This window comes from Odontesthes bonariensis, chromosome 23 (genome assembly GCF_027942865.1).
Source record: "Odontesthes bonariensis isolate fOdoBon6 chromosome 23, fOdoBon6.hap1, whole genome shotgun sequence".
NCBI lineage: Eukaryota > Metazoa > Chordata > Actinopteri > Atheriniformes > Atherinopsidae > Odontesthes > Odontesthes bonariensis.
In genome coordinates, this window is record NC_134528.1 from 15,994,703 (window position 1) to 16,011,059 (window position 16,357).

General features: G+C 40.0%; 1 protein-coding gene across 1 annotated transcript in view; it reads left to right on the forward strand.

Moving 5' to 3' along the window:
• pde6c (phosphodiesterase 6C, cGMP-specific, cone, alpha prime) overlaps positions 1–12,800 on the forward strand; it is a 30,584-nt gene extending 17,784 nt beyond the window's left edge. Inside the window, exons 11-31 of the mRNA XM_075457715.1 lie at positions 3,968–4,120; positions 5,178–5,267; positions 5,525–5,665; positions 5,761–5,835; positions 5,980–6,044; positions 6,299–6,365; positions 6,755–6,802; positions 6,929–7,078; positions 7,236–7,379; positions 7,719–7,784; positions 7,992–8,147; positions 8,693–8,800; positions 8,905–9,014; positions 9,132–9,219; positions 9,323–9,423; positions 9,945–10,052; positions 10,211–10,274; positions 10,695–10,769; positions 10,891–10,974; positions 11,627–11,780; positions 12,760–12,800. Of these exons, the coding sequence (XP_075313830.1) occupies positions 3,968–4,120; positions 5,178–5,267; positions 5,525–5,665; positions 5,761–5,835; positions 5,980–6,044; positions 6,299–6,365; positions 6,755–6,802; positions 6,929–7,078; positions 7,236–7,379; positions 7,719–7,784; positions 7,992–8,147; positions 8,693–8,800; positions 8,905–9,014; positions 9,132–9,219; positions 9,323–9,423; positions 9,945–10,052; positions 10,211–10,274; positions 10,695–10,769; positions 10,891–10,974; positions 11,627–11,780; positions 12,760–12,800 (2,088 nt within the window). The remainder of the gene's footprint in view (positions 1–3,967; positions 4,121–5,177; positions 5,268–5,524; positions 5,666–5,760; positions 5,836–5,979; positions 6,045–6,298; positions 6,366–6,754; positions 6,803–6,928; positions 7,079–7,235; positions 7,380–7,718; positions 7,785–7,991; positions 8,148–8,692; positions 8,801–8,904; positions 9,015–9,131; positions 9,220–9,322; positions 9,424–9,944; positions 10,053–10,210; positions 10,275–10,694; positions 10,770–10,890; positions 10,975–11,626; positions 11,781–12,759) is intronic.
• The last annotated feature ends 3,557 nt before the right edge of the window (positions 12,801–16,357 follow it).

The following is a 16,357-nucleotide window of genomic DNA, read 5'->3' on the forward strand; positions in this document are numbered from 1 at the left end:
ATTCAGGAGAGAAAAAAAACAACAACAACGCCCTTTTAAGGAGTCTCAGAACGGCCATCTGGCTCGACTGGTAGGCGCTGAGAGGACAAAACAGAAACACAAACAATCACAAAAACTCCAAAAAAAGGAGACACAGAGTAAATGACACCAGTGAAGCACGACTACATGAAGATGGAAGACAATAGAGTGAGGAGAAGGGCTCAGTGCATTACAGGAGGTCTCTCAGCAGCATAGGCTTGTGATAGCACAACTAAAGGTATGGCTCAGGAGCACCCAAGCCAACCCCTGTAAGTATTTTCAGACATGAAAATGTCAAGGCTAATCTTGAACATAGAGAGGGTGCCAGCCACCTGAAACAATACTAGAAGCTGTCTCCACAAGAAAAGGGGCCTGATAGCTGAAGGCTCTGCCTCACATTCTACTTTTGGAACCTCAAGAAACCACAAGTACGTCGCCTACAGACTGAAAGCAAAGTGCTGTGTTGGGGGAAAAATGGAACTCTGAAGTCTTTAAAATGAAATGAAGCTTTGTCATTCAGGGCATTAGATGTTAGGGGAAGTTTTTTTTTTTACATCCGATTCAGAATTCAACAGGGAGGAAATGAAGAGAAGCTAAAATTGGAGATTTATCTTTCTTCTAATTTAACTCCTGTTGCAGCATTTTGGATCAGCTGGTAAGCTTTTCAGGGGACTTTTTAGCACAGCCTGATATGAAGGAATTGTAGTAGTCCAACCTGAGAGGAACAAAAGTATGACTATTTTTTTCTGCATCACTCTGAGACGGGATTGTCCTCCTTATGACAATATTGCATCGGGTGAACAATAAGGCGATTCTAGTGAAATGTCTTGGAACACACACAGGAATTGAAGAACACTCCTGGTCAAAACTAATAAAAGTATTTTACAACATTTCTGGTAACCATCATAATTCCACCCAGAGTACGTTTATGGTCTATTTTTCTGAGGTGTTGTCTAAAATAATACGTGCTTGGTTTTGGGTTTTTTGAGAGTTTTTTTTTCCTGCATGAGGATGCATAAATTTTACATTTTCAAGTCTGTATGACTATAAGGCATGCTTGTTATTTTTTTTTTTGCATTAATTCTTCATTGTAATGTAGAATTAAGCCCCTGTTTTACATCAACAAGAACTGAAAATGTAGAAACTTTGTAGAATTCTTAGTAGAATTCTTGGAAAAGTTAGGCAGTATGTTTAATATTTCATCAACCAGCCAGAGTTTGTTTGCGGTCACAGAAAGAGAAAAGCTTGAAGTCAACATGTGAAATAAAACCATTGAAGCTGATATTACAGCCACTCCTGCCGGTCTGCCAGCAGCTTACAAGAAAGTGCATCCAAGTTAAGAATGTCCAGCCATCTTTTTTTAGAACCTTGCAGTCAGACACCCACAAACCCAATAACTGGCTTGTTTCCAGTACAAGGTCTTATACTCTGTTATGATTTCATTAACACACAAGTGGACTGCTTTCATAATGAGAGCTTTTAGGGTGTCATTATGGTTCTGTAAGCTATCACTTCCGTTGAATGACAGCACTTAGGTACTTCCTTCGCTGTAGCAACATTGGCAGTAGTCATTGCAGTGTTGGTGAGGAGGTTATTTGAGGCGAGGAAAGCTCCTATGTCTGGAATGCTATAATTGCTTAAACAAGGGATGGTGCATCAGCCAGGAGCTGTTATAGATTGCTAGTTTGAGTCCAGTAATTGGCTTTGAAAAAGCAGTCTGATCTTATGAAATAGCATTGTAATGACAGCTAATTTTCTTTCTTTTTTTTTTGCCTTTTATATTTAAAAATGACATTTGAAATGTGCCTAAAGTAATACAATGGGAAAACATTTAAGCAAGAATGAACTTTTTGGCTGAGTTTGTATTCGAGGTATACTGTACCACACTGAAGCTTTATTCGGGGCCTAGGGTCAAGGAGCTCCTGGGTTTTAGTATTAGTTCATCAATCAAACCACCACAGTGAGGCACAAAGCAATGAAAAAGAGACTTATAATGCAAAAGAAAAACTAAAGAATATTCAGAGGTTCTCCAAAAGGAGGCATAAAGCTACATAAAGCAACTTAAAACAGACTTAGAATAAATAAAAAAGTTCAAAATTACTCAAAATAACAAGAAAACAACAGAAAGCCTCAACATCTTGTGCTTTGCGTGTATCCAGGGGCCTGTTTGCACGTAATCTTTCCATGCTGTAACAAGGCACAAAAGCCTCTACAGATTCCATGGAGCAAGCCAGTGGTTTGACAAATGCATCCTGTCCCTGAAAGTGGACTTAAATTCTAACCATCTTAACCCATGAAATATAGTTTCAACATTGTTACTTCTGTGCAGTCTCAACTTCTTTACCTCTTTAAGTCACTACTGTGCTGATAATATCCTGCCAGGATGTAGCTCAACTGTGCTGCCAGGCATCAGACCTGCCAACATCTCACTCTCCCTCAGCCCGGTAGGATTGCCCCATGTATAATGATCATCGCTGGGATTTGCGGGTTAAGGATGCTTAAAGCAGGGGTTTTAATGTCATGACGTCACGTTAATTAGCGGCCACTTTGATCCTTTCAGCCTCTAAGCTGCGCTCTGCCCTATTCTGTCAGTCGGTGGACACAGGATGTGTCCGCAGAGAAGAATGCACATCAGCTCAAACGGACACTACTGAACCATCCGAACCTGAAGGCCAGGACAGAGCTCATATCTCCTTTTTAACATTTCCGTGCAGGTGATGCTTTGGTGAATTTCATAAAAAGAGGACACAGTTTGAGTTCAAAATGGCAGACAAGGATAGCGTGGAGAAATACCTGGAGAACAACCCGCAGTTCGCCAAAGAATACTTCGATAAGAAGCTGCGCGCGGAAGCTCTAACCGCCGCCTTCTCTGGAACTGTCGACATCAAAGACACCGCATCGTTCAAGGATGTTAACTCTGTGCAAGAGGCCGCCCTCATCTTCGAGCTGGTGCAGGAGTTGCAGAAGTCGGCAACCATGGAGAAGAGCCTTCACAAAGTGTTGCAGAGAGTTGCCCTGCTCATACAGGCCGACAGGATCAGCTATTATATCTGCCGCTCAAGAAATGGCATACCTGAGCTCACCACTTGCCTCTTTGATATTACTCCAACATCCAAATATGAAGCCAACCTGGTCAACCCGCAGAGTGAAATTGTGTTCCCTACTGACATGGGTGTTGTTGGTCACACAGCGACCTCAAAAAAGCCACAGAATGTCGCAGATGTCTCAAAGGTGAGAGGGTTTGAAGTTTCCGCTCCTTCTTGAATTGTAGCGTGTGAAAATGATCTCCAGTGGGCGTTGGGGAGGGAAAAGAAAAAACAAGGAATGATTTTTGTTTTAAAAGGGGGGGGGGGAGAAGAATCCTGTAAAATAAGCTGCCTGTGAATGAAACATATTGTTGGACGGACACAGGCAGGTCTGTAGGCTACTACATATTAGACTACATTATGTGATTTGCTTCTTAATGTGCAAAACAAAGGCCCATATATGTTATGGATGAATAAAGTAAAGCGGAGCCACACTAGTTAATGTTCACAGTGCACTTGATGAAGATGGAGTTTATTTTTGCTATTTATAGCCTGTTACATAATGAGGTTCCAGTTATTTTAAATTAAGTAAATTGAATTACTACAGGAAACTAAAGTAATGACTCTGACATAAAATGGCTGGTATTAAACATCATGGTCTTTATTATAATTAAATGAATGGCAATAAATGAAAACTTATTGCTGATCTACAACTGTTCATTCAAAACCATTAATTTGAGAATAAAATAGATGAGATTAGATTTGGTAGCTGATTAATGAGCAGAAGAATAGATTATTAGGCCAAGCTGATGAAAAAAGATGACCAGTGCGAGTGTTGTGTTGCTGTTTTAATGGTTCTATCTTTCAGTTTTGGAATCACCCAGACCTAATACAAGTGTTTGTTTGTTTTTCGTTTGATCCAGAATCCAAAGTTCTCTGACTTTGTGGACAAACAAACTGGATACAAAACCAAGTGCATGCTCACTTTCCCTATGGTAGCTGATAAAGAGTGTCTTGGAGTTGTCATGGCACTCAACAAAATAGGAGCGGATTCATTCACTGCAGAGGATGAAAAGGTAAGAATAGATGCTTAAACTCTTAAAGAACTTTCAAGCTTATCCGCCATGGCCTTCAGAGTGAGGTGGAGAAAAACACTGCTGTGTTGTGTACACTCTGCTGTCCTTGATAGGCTTGTCTGACAATTGGAGATGGAAGAACATTAACTGCATTAGCACAACATGAATTGCATTTTGTGGGAATTCTGCTCATCCTGTGCTTTATTACTTGGCTGCCAGTTTAAAAAGCCTCTACTCAGACTTTTGAAATGTTCTGCAGAATAGAGATCACCTGGGTCATTACATCCTGCCAGTAACGTGTAAAACACTCCCTCCTATGATGTTACAGGGAGCCAATTAAACCTATCTGGCTTTGGCCAATCAGCCTGGAAATAAAAAAGACCAAATGCTTTAACCAGAAAAAACGTTATCTCTGTGGTCTGTGTCAGAGCACATTCACTACTGCCTCTGAAGCCATAAACTCACACTAAGGGAACAATTCCATCAAGATTAAAGTGGGTCAGATGGAGATAATGTTTTTATAGGACTACTGAAGTTGATTCTCACTTAAGAGATCCAAGGAGAAGGCTGGCGGTGGCTTTAACAGCTTAGATGCTATAAAATGTCTGGCTATATTATAATAGTTATATTTCTTTTGTGTGTCAATGTTGCATCTAAAAAACATTTGAATTTCAGCTGTTAAGGAGAACACAATTGTTATCTTAATCTTGCATCAAAGGGCATGGTAATCCCAACGGTTGTGGGCAAAGACCCATTAAATGTATCGTATGTTTATGTAAATCTATGTATAGCATAAGTGGAGTCTGTATAGAGTTCCACGACTTGGCTCAAAAGGACAGTTTGGTTTGAAGTCAACATTTACTGAATTTTTAAATCTACATTTCAACATATTATGCATGTGACAGAGGTTGGATGCTCAGTGTCCCATCAAATTAATGCTGTGCAGTTCACTTACTATGAACCCACATATCTATGCTTGAATGAAAATTGATTTCATGTTTTTTAGATGTCTTTCCTTGCTGTGTTTAAAAAAAAAAAACTGTGTTTTGGTTTACAGCTCTTTCACAAGTACATGACGTTTGCTCAAGTCATCACCCTGCAGCATTATACATCCTACATGTTCAATGTGGAGTCCAGGAGGAGTCAGGTAAGCTCAGATACTAGAATTTTTCACATAAAATGTATGCTTTCAGTCAGAAAATCAGGGGACAGAGATGGACAAGGGAGACTGGATGTGTCACATAGTCCTTCCTCTCTGTCAACCCCGATGATCACAGTGTCCCCTGCTAGTTGCCTGGAGATAAGAAGGCTCATGTTATTCTTGAAATATATAAAAAGCATCTCACAGCATGTATTTCCTGCCTTCCTTTTTTTTATTTGTTTTTCTTGTTTCTTTGGTGCCAGGTGCTGCTCTGGGCAGCCAGTAAAGTGTTTGAGGAGTTGACAGACATTGAGAGACAGTTCCACAAAGCCCTCTACACCGTAAGGATCTATCTGAATTGCGAACGATACTCAGTGGGTCTGTTGGACATGACCAAAGAGAAGGTTGGTTTTCAGAAATACATTTGGTTTGGGGCTACAAGCTTGAAAAGCTTCGTCTTTTATTTAATTTGTTTATTTGTTTGTTTGTTTTTCTTCAGGAATTTTACGATGAGTGGCCTGTGAAACTTGGAGATGTGGAACCCTACAAAGGACCAAAAACACCCGATGGCAGGGTGACAAACCCATTTTCCTCCTAAACAAATCACCTTTTCCCACACATGAGACTTTATCTCTAGCTTTCTTAGGGTTTTTTTTTTTTTTATTGACCAGATGGAAGATGAGAAGCGGTTTCTAGCTGCCTTTTGCTTTTTACGCAGGAAATCATCTTTTACAAGATCATTGACTACCTCCTGGAAGGCAAAGAAGAAATCAAAGTCATACCGTGAGCAGCACTGGCTACATACTACGAACGCACTCTAATTCCAAACACCACATTTCAAAATGTAGCATGCAAACTAATTGTGTCTATTGGCAAAAATGGTCGCATCCAGTTTAAACTTACACAAACCATCCCCGCGATAACTACCCATTGATCTACTTCCAATAATGCAGGCATGAGGCAGAAGAGTCAGCACAGTTTCAAATGGTTTTCAGCCGAGCTCAAACTTCTCTGTTTCTTTCTGTCATGTTTTTCAGTGGTCCACCTACAGATCACTGGGCTTTGGTTAGCGGACTGCCAACCTATGTCGCAGAGAATGGATTTGTAAGTGCTCCAGTTTGTAGTCAGAAATACACCAATATAAAGGAACGTAAGCAGAGGCGCTCTCTATCTATTCCATCGACTTGTTGACTTGTCGATGACTAATAACATCTGCGAAACCATCTGCAATTAGTTTTTGGTCCAAGAAAATTTTGACTTGACTTGGATTTTGACTTGGTCACATTATGTGCAAAATACAACAACAGAACCAATCTTACCAAACTTAAAACAGAAGAAATAAATGAAATAGATTAAATAAATTTAGCAAATAGATGCTGTATTTCACAAGACAAATATGAATTAAATCTGCACAAGGATTTGTTCAGTGATGACAAAATGTTTGATATGTTTGAAATGACCTTAAATAAATGTTTTCCTGTGACGGCCTGCAGATCTGCAACATGATGAACGTGGCTGCAGATGACTACTTCACTTTCCAGGTTTGCTTGGGCTCATGAAGCACACATCAGTATCTCTTCTATACACAATGAGTTATGCCGAGGATCGTGTTAAAGAAAAGCAGAAAAACAGAGCCCTGCTCTGATGCACTTCTCTGTGCTTTACAGAAAGAGCCTGTGGATGAAACAGGTTTTGTCATCAAAAACGTCTTGTCGCTGCCGATCGTCAACAAGAAGGAGGAAATTGTTGGCATCGCCACGTTCTTCAACAGGAAAGACGGCAAACCATTTGACGAACACGATGAGCAGATCACTGAGGTTCGCATTCTTTCTCGATTCCTGTCACCATCATACAGCATGTTGTTTTTAGAGTACTGTGCTGCTGTCAGTCTGTGAGTAGCCTCACTCCTCTCAACAAGCTTCAAGAGTAGCATATTTCTGTTACTCTGTTTCACTTTTGTCTTGTTTGTCCCAGGCCCTGACACAGTTCCTGGGCTGGTCGGTGCTGAACTGCGATACCTATGACAGGCTGAACCGTATGGAGTGGAGGAAAGACATCGCCCAGGAGATGCTCATGTACCAGACCAAATGCACCACAGATGAGATGCAGTCCATTCTGGTCAGAAAACCTTCTTCCACATTCTTGTCTCCATAAACACACCTTTGATCTCTCCACATTTGCTTAAGAGGCAATTAAAGGCAGCAATTTAAAGTGGCGCTCTGTAAATAGCTTTTTGAAAAGCAGTTTTCCGTCTGTGGCGTTAGGGGACTAATGGAAGGTCAGGTGGATCATATAATCACATGACTAACATTTCAAAAGATGACACAAGAGCACTTGTCTGAAGAATTAATGACAAAAAGATACGTGCTATAAATTGAACAACAGGGCCACAGCATGTTGATGGATAGAATGTAAATGTCATTTGAAATGAGTGTTCTTTCTTTCTTTTACAACCAGAACACCAAGGAGAAGTTTGATGCAGAGCCGGAAGACTGTGACCAGAAACAGATGTACAAACTCTTGGTGTGTATACTGCATCACAAAACCCACTTTTTTAAATTGATGAGCAGAGGAAAAGAATAACTTACATACAGTTGTTATATTATTACTTTGATAAATAAAAAAAATGTGTGTGCAAAGCGGTGATTCTTACATTGTAATTTGTACTTTCTAAGCAGTCAATAATTTCTTTATGCCTCTGTCTAAACTGTGTTGTGCGTTTTTCTTCAGAGGACAAACTGCCCCACAGCAGACAACGTTGATGGTGAGAATCTGTATTCATTCGCCTTCAGTGACTTCCCCGTTTCAGAGTTCGGTCTCATCAAAGCAGGCATTCGCATGTTCTTTGAGCTCGGAGTTATCGAAAAGTTTAAAGTTCCCGCAGAGGTGAGTCACCTCGTCTGTCACTCGGGTTAATGAATCAGCTCCAACAAGATGTTCTCAAAGGGGCTTTTAACAAGGGACATTTTCCTCCAATGCTCTGAGACATGATTGGGCGACCTGATGTCATTATTCTTTAACTCTTGTAATCTGAAGTATGTTTTAAAAGTTTTGAATTGTAAATCTTTTATTTATTTATTTTTTTTAAATAACAATTTTTGTTAATTTATAAATGCCACCCATCAAAAAAAGCTTAAGGAACTGATATTTTTTCTCTTTTTGAATGTGTATATTTCAAGAAAAGTGGGAAAGATCAACCTTGGGGATGCAGAATGTTTACAGCATTGCCTGTGAAGCTTTTGTATTAAAGACAAACCGCTTTCACTCTAAACAAGTAGATGTGATCCTTGAAGCAAGTAGTGCTTGAATAGCAATAAATTTACATGGTGCTGTGTAGTGTAGCTGTAGAAGCAGAAAGTGAAACGGTTTCCATCCTTGTCACATTATCCTTGATGCTTCTCTTTGAATAATACCCACCCTTTCCCTTTCAGACACTGACCAGGTGGATGTACACAGTGAGGAAGGGTTACCGTGCCATTACTTATCACAACTGGAGGCATGGTTTCAATGTAGGCCACACGATGTTCTGCCTGCTGCAGGTAACAACTTTTCGATTACTGACCAATCGTATACTTACATAGATGTTGGCACATGTGTGCATCTATTGTGCAAAGCCCCGTTTTAAGTATTTATTTTGCTACAGACAGGGAAGCTGAGGAAGTACTACTCTGATCTCGATGCCTTTGCCATGGTGGCTGCAGCTTTCTGCCATGATATCGACCACAGAGGGACCAACAACCTCTACCAAACAAAGCAAGTGGAAACTCTTTGAGTGAATACGGGAATGTTCTCACATGACTGAGCAAACATAACTGATCTAACACACAATCATTTCCGGGTGTTTTTTTTGTTTGTTCTTTTTCTCTGCAGGAGTGCATCTCCTCTGGGCAGACTTCATGGGTCCTCCATCATGGAGAGGCACCATTTGGAGTATAGCAAGACCCTCATGGAAGAGGAGGTATGAGTCGTTATTGGTCAATAAATGAAATAAAGTAACATATTTAAATGGTGCTTGGTGAGAAGGCTCACTTCTTCTCACCGGTCTCTCTCCTCTCCTGCAGACCTTGAACATCTTCTGTAACCTCCAGAAGCGTCAGTTTGAGACTGTGCAGCACTTGTTTGATGTCTGCATCATTGCCACAGATCTGGCCCTATACTTCAAGTAGGCTCTGTGAAAAAGACTTGAGAACCCATATGATGCCAGAGTGATGGCATGGAATGAGAGTAGAATGGCAAAAAAGTAAAAAATCGGCACAGTAATAAGGAAATGAATGCGAGGACATGGCAAATGAAGGAATCAAAATGTGTAACGAAAACACATTGATATAAAGATAAATTCGTCTGAACATTTAAAGTACAAGTCAAGTCACTGCAAGTCATATTCTCTCACTGGCTGGGTAACCTAACTTGCATGTTGTTCGCCACTATCAAGTCATATAGCTTGGAAAACAGTTGTACTGCTGGGTTAGAAAAGCTGGCGTAGTCAGAAGGTTGCTGGTTGGAGGTCAAATGATGCCATTTCCTGTTTACTTGTTATTGGGAAATAGTGAAATGAAAATAAATGGGTAGAAAGAAATATGTTAAACATTCTTTCTAAAAAGGAGAAAAATTGAGAAATGTACATGAAGTTGAATAGTCTGTTCATTTGTTTTAATTCCCTGTCATCTGTTTGTCTTCATGCAGGAAGAGAACCATGTTTCAAAATATTGTGAATGCCACCGAGCCAATGCCAGAGGAAAAGGAAGCTATTGCCTATATTTCCAACAACCCCGTCAGAAAGGAAATTATCATGTACGTAGTTGATTTAAGAGGAAATGCGGCTGTTGAGAAAAGTCTTTCTAGCTGATTTGTGAGACAAGTTCTAACACAGCAGGACCTTGAAAGTCATCAGCATAACTAGCACTAGAGTGTCATTTTCCTTTGCCTGACTGTCTGTCTCTCACCTTCAGGGCCATGATGATGACAGGCTGTGACTTGTCAGCCATCACCAAGCCTTGGGAGGTACAGAGCAAGGTGAGAGGCCTTGAAGGGAACGCCACAAGAAACTACAAAGAAAAAAAAAAGTTCTAAGTGAGAACTGGAGGGAACAATACTAATGACTGTTGTTCAGCTAAACAAACAGATTCAAACCAGCTTCCTTTTAAAAAACCAGATTATACAGAAATTGTCCTTGATTTGTTTCCAGTGGTACAAGGAGGCAGTAGTCTGGAGTGTGTGTTATTACTTTTATGTCAAAAGCTAACAGAAAGTCAGTGACAGTTCCATATTTATTGATGGCAAATTAGATCCTGTCCCGTTGACATGAAAACTCATGTACGACTAACAGCTTTAGTTTTGCGAGGAATGACAATAACCCTCACACGATAAAAGACTTGGCTTTAGAGTGGAATATTTTAAATGTTTTGCTGCCCTGTGCGCGTCTTTTCTCTCTAGGTGGCTCTGATGGTCGCTGCTGAATTCTGGGAACAGGGTGATCTGGAGAGAACTGTTTTGGACCAGCAGCCAATTGTAAGAGCTGCACCTTTTTATTTTGTGTACTTTGGCGTTGTGTTTATAGGGTCTATGGGACTGCTTACGCCTTTTTTTTGTTTGTTTTTTCACATAAAAACCTCTCCTCTGTCTCCCTTAGCCCATGATGGACAGAAACTGTGCTGAACAGCTGCCCAAGATGCAGTGTGGTTTCATCGACTTTGTGTGCTCATTTGTGTACAAGGTAATAAACAGTTTTTTTACGCCCCATCTCTTTATTTTGAAGGAAATAGCAACATGATAGATGTTATGGCCGAAACTGCAACAGCTCCTCTGTCCGTGTTTGAATCTAAGCACACTCAAAGTATAACAGGAGTGTTACAATATGATTCTACAAGGAATCTATTTACAGAAAAGTAAAACATGACTAAATTAAAGTTAAAAAACTTTTCTCCTAGGCTCTACTTATTTGTGTGTGTGTGTGTGTGTGTGACTCATGTTTTAAGCCCATCAACACTAAATACCCATAACGGCTGCAGTAAATGTTTGAATTTTTGAGTCATTTGATTTTTTTCAGAGAGATGCAGATTTAATTCTACACTCTCTCACAGACCACAAAATGGCCTGTGAGTTCAAATAATTTGTCATGCAAACTCATTATGAGCTTGACAGAGGTGTTATTGTGCCTTAGTACTTCTGAGGATGCGGAACAAGATTTGTGCTAAATACACACACGGGCTACGTTAATAGTAATTAACATGTTCCTGTTGTCCCTATGCTGCTGTATGAAGCATTGAATATTATTCAAGCAAAGTTAGAAATCCCAAAACTATTACCTTAAGTAGCTCACAGCATGAATAACATATACTTACCCCGGTCCCCTCCCCATTTCTCAGGAGTTCTCCAGGTTCCACAAAGAAATTACGCCCATGTTTGATGGTCTCAACTACAACAGGTCACAGTGGAATGCGCAAGCTGAGGTATACAATGCAAAGATGAAGGTCATAGAAGATGAAAAGAAGAGACTAGAAGAAGAGGAAGCCAAGAAAGGTAAAAATATATATTTGCATAATCAGGACAGGGGTAATGCACTCTGTTCTATCAAGACACATCTCCTGAGTGGCATAATATTAATAGAGGCTGCTGCCACGAATTGGGAGTAAAACAAGTGAATATCATCTTAAATTAAATGCTTTTTAAAAAAAATTGTTTTATCATAAATCAGATTGTTGGTTTCCTGCTTTTTATATGTACCTCATTTGTACACAGGGAAAGTGCGCAAAGGGAAGTTTGAAAGCAGATAAAAGTCTGGATGCCTGGTCGTACTTGAAAATGGGATTTGTCATTAAAATGAATGACATTCTGGTCATATACAGACAAGTTTATGCTAACAGTTTTTATTTTGTTCAAACTTTTGTCAAGGAACACACGGATGAAACAAAAAAGGCTCTTTTAAAGCACTTTTTGCCTCTTTATCATGGTCTCATAAACCTTTTCGCCGTTCACCCTCTCAGTATAGAACACTGAGAAAACTCTGTGAACCTGGGAATCAGGATTAACAAAAGGCTGCTTAGGAGTGGGATTTACCCATCAATAAAACAACTTCTTTTGTTGAATTATTAATCAATAGAAGTATTGAGAACAAACTTGAAATATTCGCTCTCTGTACAAATATAAATTATGAAATGCACGCATTAGGGTTAATTGTTATGTTGACCTAATATCTAACCTTCATCCAAAACACAGACCAAAAAGAGTGTTGTTATCGATTTTTTTCCCATCAAATGCAAAAACATTGCAATTACAGCTGGCTATAAGGGAAGCGATAGTAATTTGCCTGTTCAGCTTGTTAATAATAATTTTTACTACACATACCAGGCACAGAGTGTTCACTTCAAGCTCACTGTCTTTTTGCTACTTAGAGGCCATAACCTGAGTACAGCCGCATGTCTGATGACACCACGACCATCATGTAGTGATACGTATTTCTTATTTTTGTGTGTTTGCTTAGCTGGAGGTGGCGCCGCAGGAGGAGAGGCGGGGAAGTCAAAGACCTGCACCATCTGTTAGGGTCATCTGGTGCTTGGATCTGGACTGATGAAGTCTGTTTGGAACTTATCTATACATCACTAGTCTCTCCTGGTCTGACAAATCATCTTTTGGATCTTTTCCTTTGTATGGTTTCCACTACACCAGCTTAGCTCTTTCTGTTTTTTTTTTTGCTCACTTCAGTTCACTTTGGTTCAGCCATGTTTGGCATGGCTCGGTTCGGTGAACTCTACTAGTCAGAATACAGTCAGGTCTGGTCTGCAGTGCAGTCTAGATTATGTCAGTTTGTCTTCAAGAGGGGATCAAGATATTTTACCAAGAAGTAACGTCGGGACTCTGACTGCTGAAGATGTCTCGCTCCAAAGTTGTGACGTGTGAAACTTCTTCCTTCCTCTGCTTTGTACCCCGCACGGCCATGGACATTTCAGAGGCTAAACATGATTGCTCAACAGATATTTCCCCTTAGTACAGAATTATATCAAACATTCCTGACATGTTGTGGTATCATGCTTGGACACGCTCAAATGCAAATCATGATAAGATACAAAATTGTCAGTGTACATAGTTGAAATAAGTACTGCATGACCTTGGTGAGCATATACATGTCAAAGCAATAACATTCAGACGAGGTTCTTATTGGCAGTCATTAACACACAGTACAGTAAGCGCTGTAGCTGCTGATATTTTGGCAGTGGTAGGCCTGAATACAGAAAGGAGGGAGATAAATAAAAACAAAAAAACTGTACAGTAGTCACAGGGAACTGTTACAACTGTGATTTTGTGTAACGGTATAGGGCACATGAGATATGAAAATAATCCCCTCAAGACATAAAGAGGGAGCGATAATGTTAAAGAAAAAGGGCTGATGTTCTCTAACTTTAAAAGGCACAAATGAGATGTGTGAAGGTGTATGCAATTCATCTATATCATTTTCTTTTTGTTGCGTGATTCTCGGAGTATTTTGTACTTGAAACTGTTTTGATGAATGGAGACCTTGAAAGAAACTTTGAGAGAGGCTGTTCTGTATCTTTAAACATGCTGAAATCTCATTCGGACATGGCAAATATGCTTTGAACTTGTGAAACTTTATTGTCGGCTTTAATGAACACCTTGAAGCTGTTTTGACCTGGAGAATTATGTGACATTAACCGCAGTGTTTAGATCAAACGTACGATTCCATGTTCTTTTCATGAATTCACATGTATATAGCTTATACCATAGAAATTGTCAGTTGTAAATTGTGTAAACTTGATTAAAAAAAAAAAAAAAAACTGACAGATAAAAGACGGCTGTAGGAGCAACTCTTGCTCCCCCGAAGCAGACAAGAGTCAAACTGTTCAGGAGATCTACGTCTCCTGTAAAGAAGCTTTGATAGGATTTGTTTGCAAGCCAGTGTTTGCGAGCCACACAGCTTTAGACTTTAAATACCCCTCTTACAAAGGGGTCAAATGAGGCTGCTAAGGTCTTATTATATGTATATGCAGACAACATGTTTTTGTAAAGCTGCAACTGTTGTCCCATTGATTGAATGATGGCCCAGTCAAAGTTCTCTGCTTCTTTTACCAAGCAGATGAGTGTTAATCAATACCTTTCTTTGTTCACCTAAAGTGAAGTGATCTAGTCAGGCTTCTGGGCTTACACTGCAACATCAGGGCACCCTCTGTCCCCTCGGGTAATAGCAAGCTCTTACCTTCCTGTTTTGCGACGTCATCTCCTCTAATCAATGGGGCATCAAACAAAGGTGTTTAATCCTATCAGCATAGATTTGAGACAACGTGGAAACTGCTTCCTTGGTGAAGTGAGGAGCTGTTGTAATCGCTGGAACCAAAAGAAAATTTTTACACAATCCTGCATTGAGCAAAACACTTTCAAACATTTAACCATAGATTCACCCCCGTTGTTGCTCCGGCATTATTCTATGTTGATGATAACACCTCCAGTTTTGTTTCCAGTGATATAAATGGCCCCTAACTTTCCCCTTTGGCTCCTTTGTGAGATACAGAATAATACACTTTGCTTTCTACTTATCCAATCACTTGTCATTGAGACATTAGAAATCTGTCATATGATGTATGAAATGACCTCAACTGTATGTATAAACCATGAGATGTAATATGTATAAGCAAATGTAGGAAGTAATGAAGGTGTAAAAATAAAGAGTATCACTTTTGTCATTATGAAAATAGGCTTGCACGCACACAAAGGTGTCATTTTATCTTGTTTTTTCGCACTCATGCACGTGAATGTTGGACAGAGAGTGAACTCAAGAATCCCCGGGCTTAGCTGCTGCAGCCCTCGCTCTTAGTCATATATCTTGCAGGATCTTAAAAGGTTCCAAAGCTGGATGAGCCTCTGGGGCAATAGGATCAGTGGATTGATTCTCATCCCTGCCTGATTCAGTGCTGTCTGGCTACTCAATGCTCTTCCTGGGGCCTGTTTTCGACCAACCGATTCTGCATGCAGAAATGTGGAAATTACATGGTGTAGGAGTAATAAAATTACCCAAAACATTTTAGATCAATATCAAAGAAGCAAAGCAATCAAGTATGCCTGTTATGTAAAGAAAGCATGCTGACGAAGCGTCCCCTGAGATGGAAAATTTGACAGAACAAACCCTGCGTTTCATTCGGCTCTTCAGCAGCTTCAACCCTTTCATCAACATGACCCTTCATTCCTGAGACAGTTTAGGGTTCAGTGAGGCCAGCACCTCTCTTCACAAGTCCCCATCTGCTTCTTTGTGGAGACTGAAGGCTCTTTTTTTTTTTTTCTTATACAGAATGTGGACTATTGCACATGAACTTGACATCTTGCTATTAGCAATTAGGAGCTAATAGGAGCTGAAAAAAAAAAAAAAGGCTGGAAAACAAGTTTTTATACCGGAAAGTACTGTTGAAACATAGGATATATGAATTCCTCCCTGGACATTTGTAAGAGCTTATGCACACATGTGCAAGCAACTGATTTTGACAGCACTATTGATCAACTGTAAATGCATCCAAGTGCGGAAGTGTAGCCTGAGGCTGAATTGTACCCAATCTCCAGTCAAAGAGACCTCAATGTTGTTGCTCAATGTACCATATTTAACCACCTGTTCGCTTACACTGCCATGAATCACAAAGTGAAAGACTGAGAAAGGAAAGCGTAAGGGGAAAACAAGACAGATAGTGCTGCAAGAAGGAAAGTAATTGTCTTTATTTAAGCCTAGGTCTATAACCTCTGAGCAACCTCATGCAGTTTCCTTTTCTACAGTCAGCAGAGCGCTTCAATCTGCCCTTTCCAAAGGGACATCTCAATTTAATCCAATTTGTCTTTCTGACAATAGTACGGAAAGAGTTGGACTCTTTTGAATGTTGTCCTGGTTAAGAATGATTGTATATTCTGTAGTAAGTTTCCTGTTTAGGCTCTTGGACGGTCATGAAAATGGCCGTGCAATGCTTAGGTAAAGACAGTTCGAACATTTTATCTAACATGTCACCCACAGCTGCACGCAAAAGTTTTGCCATCCCTGGTCAAAAGTGCTGTGAATGTGAGTGACTTTGCAAAGAGGCGTAAACGTACAGATGACATGTTTCTGTAAC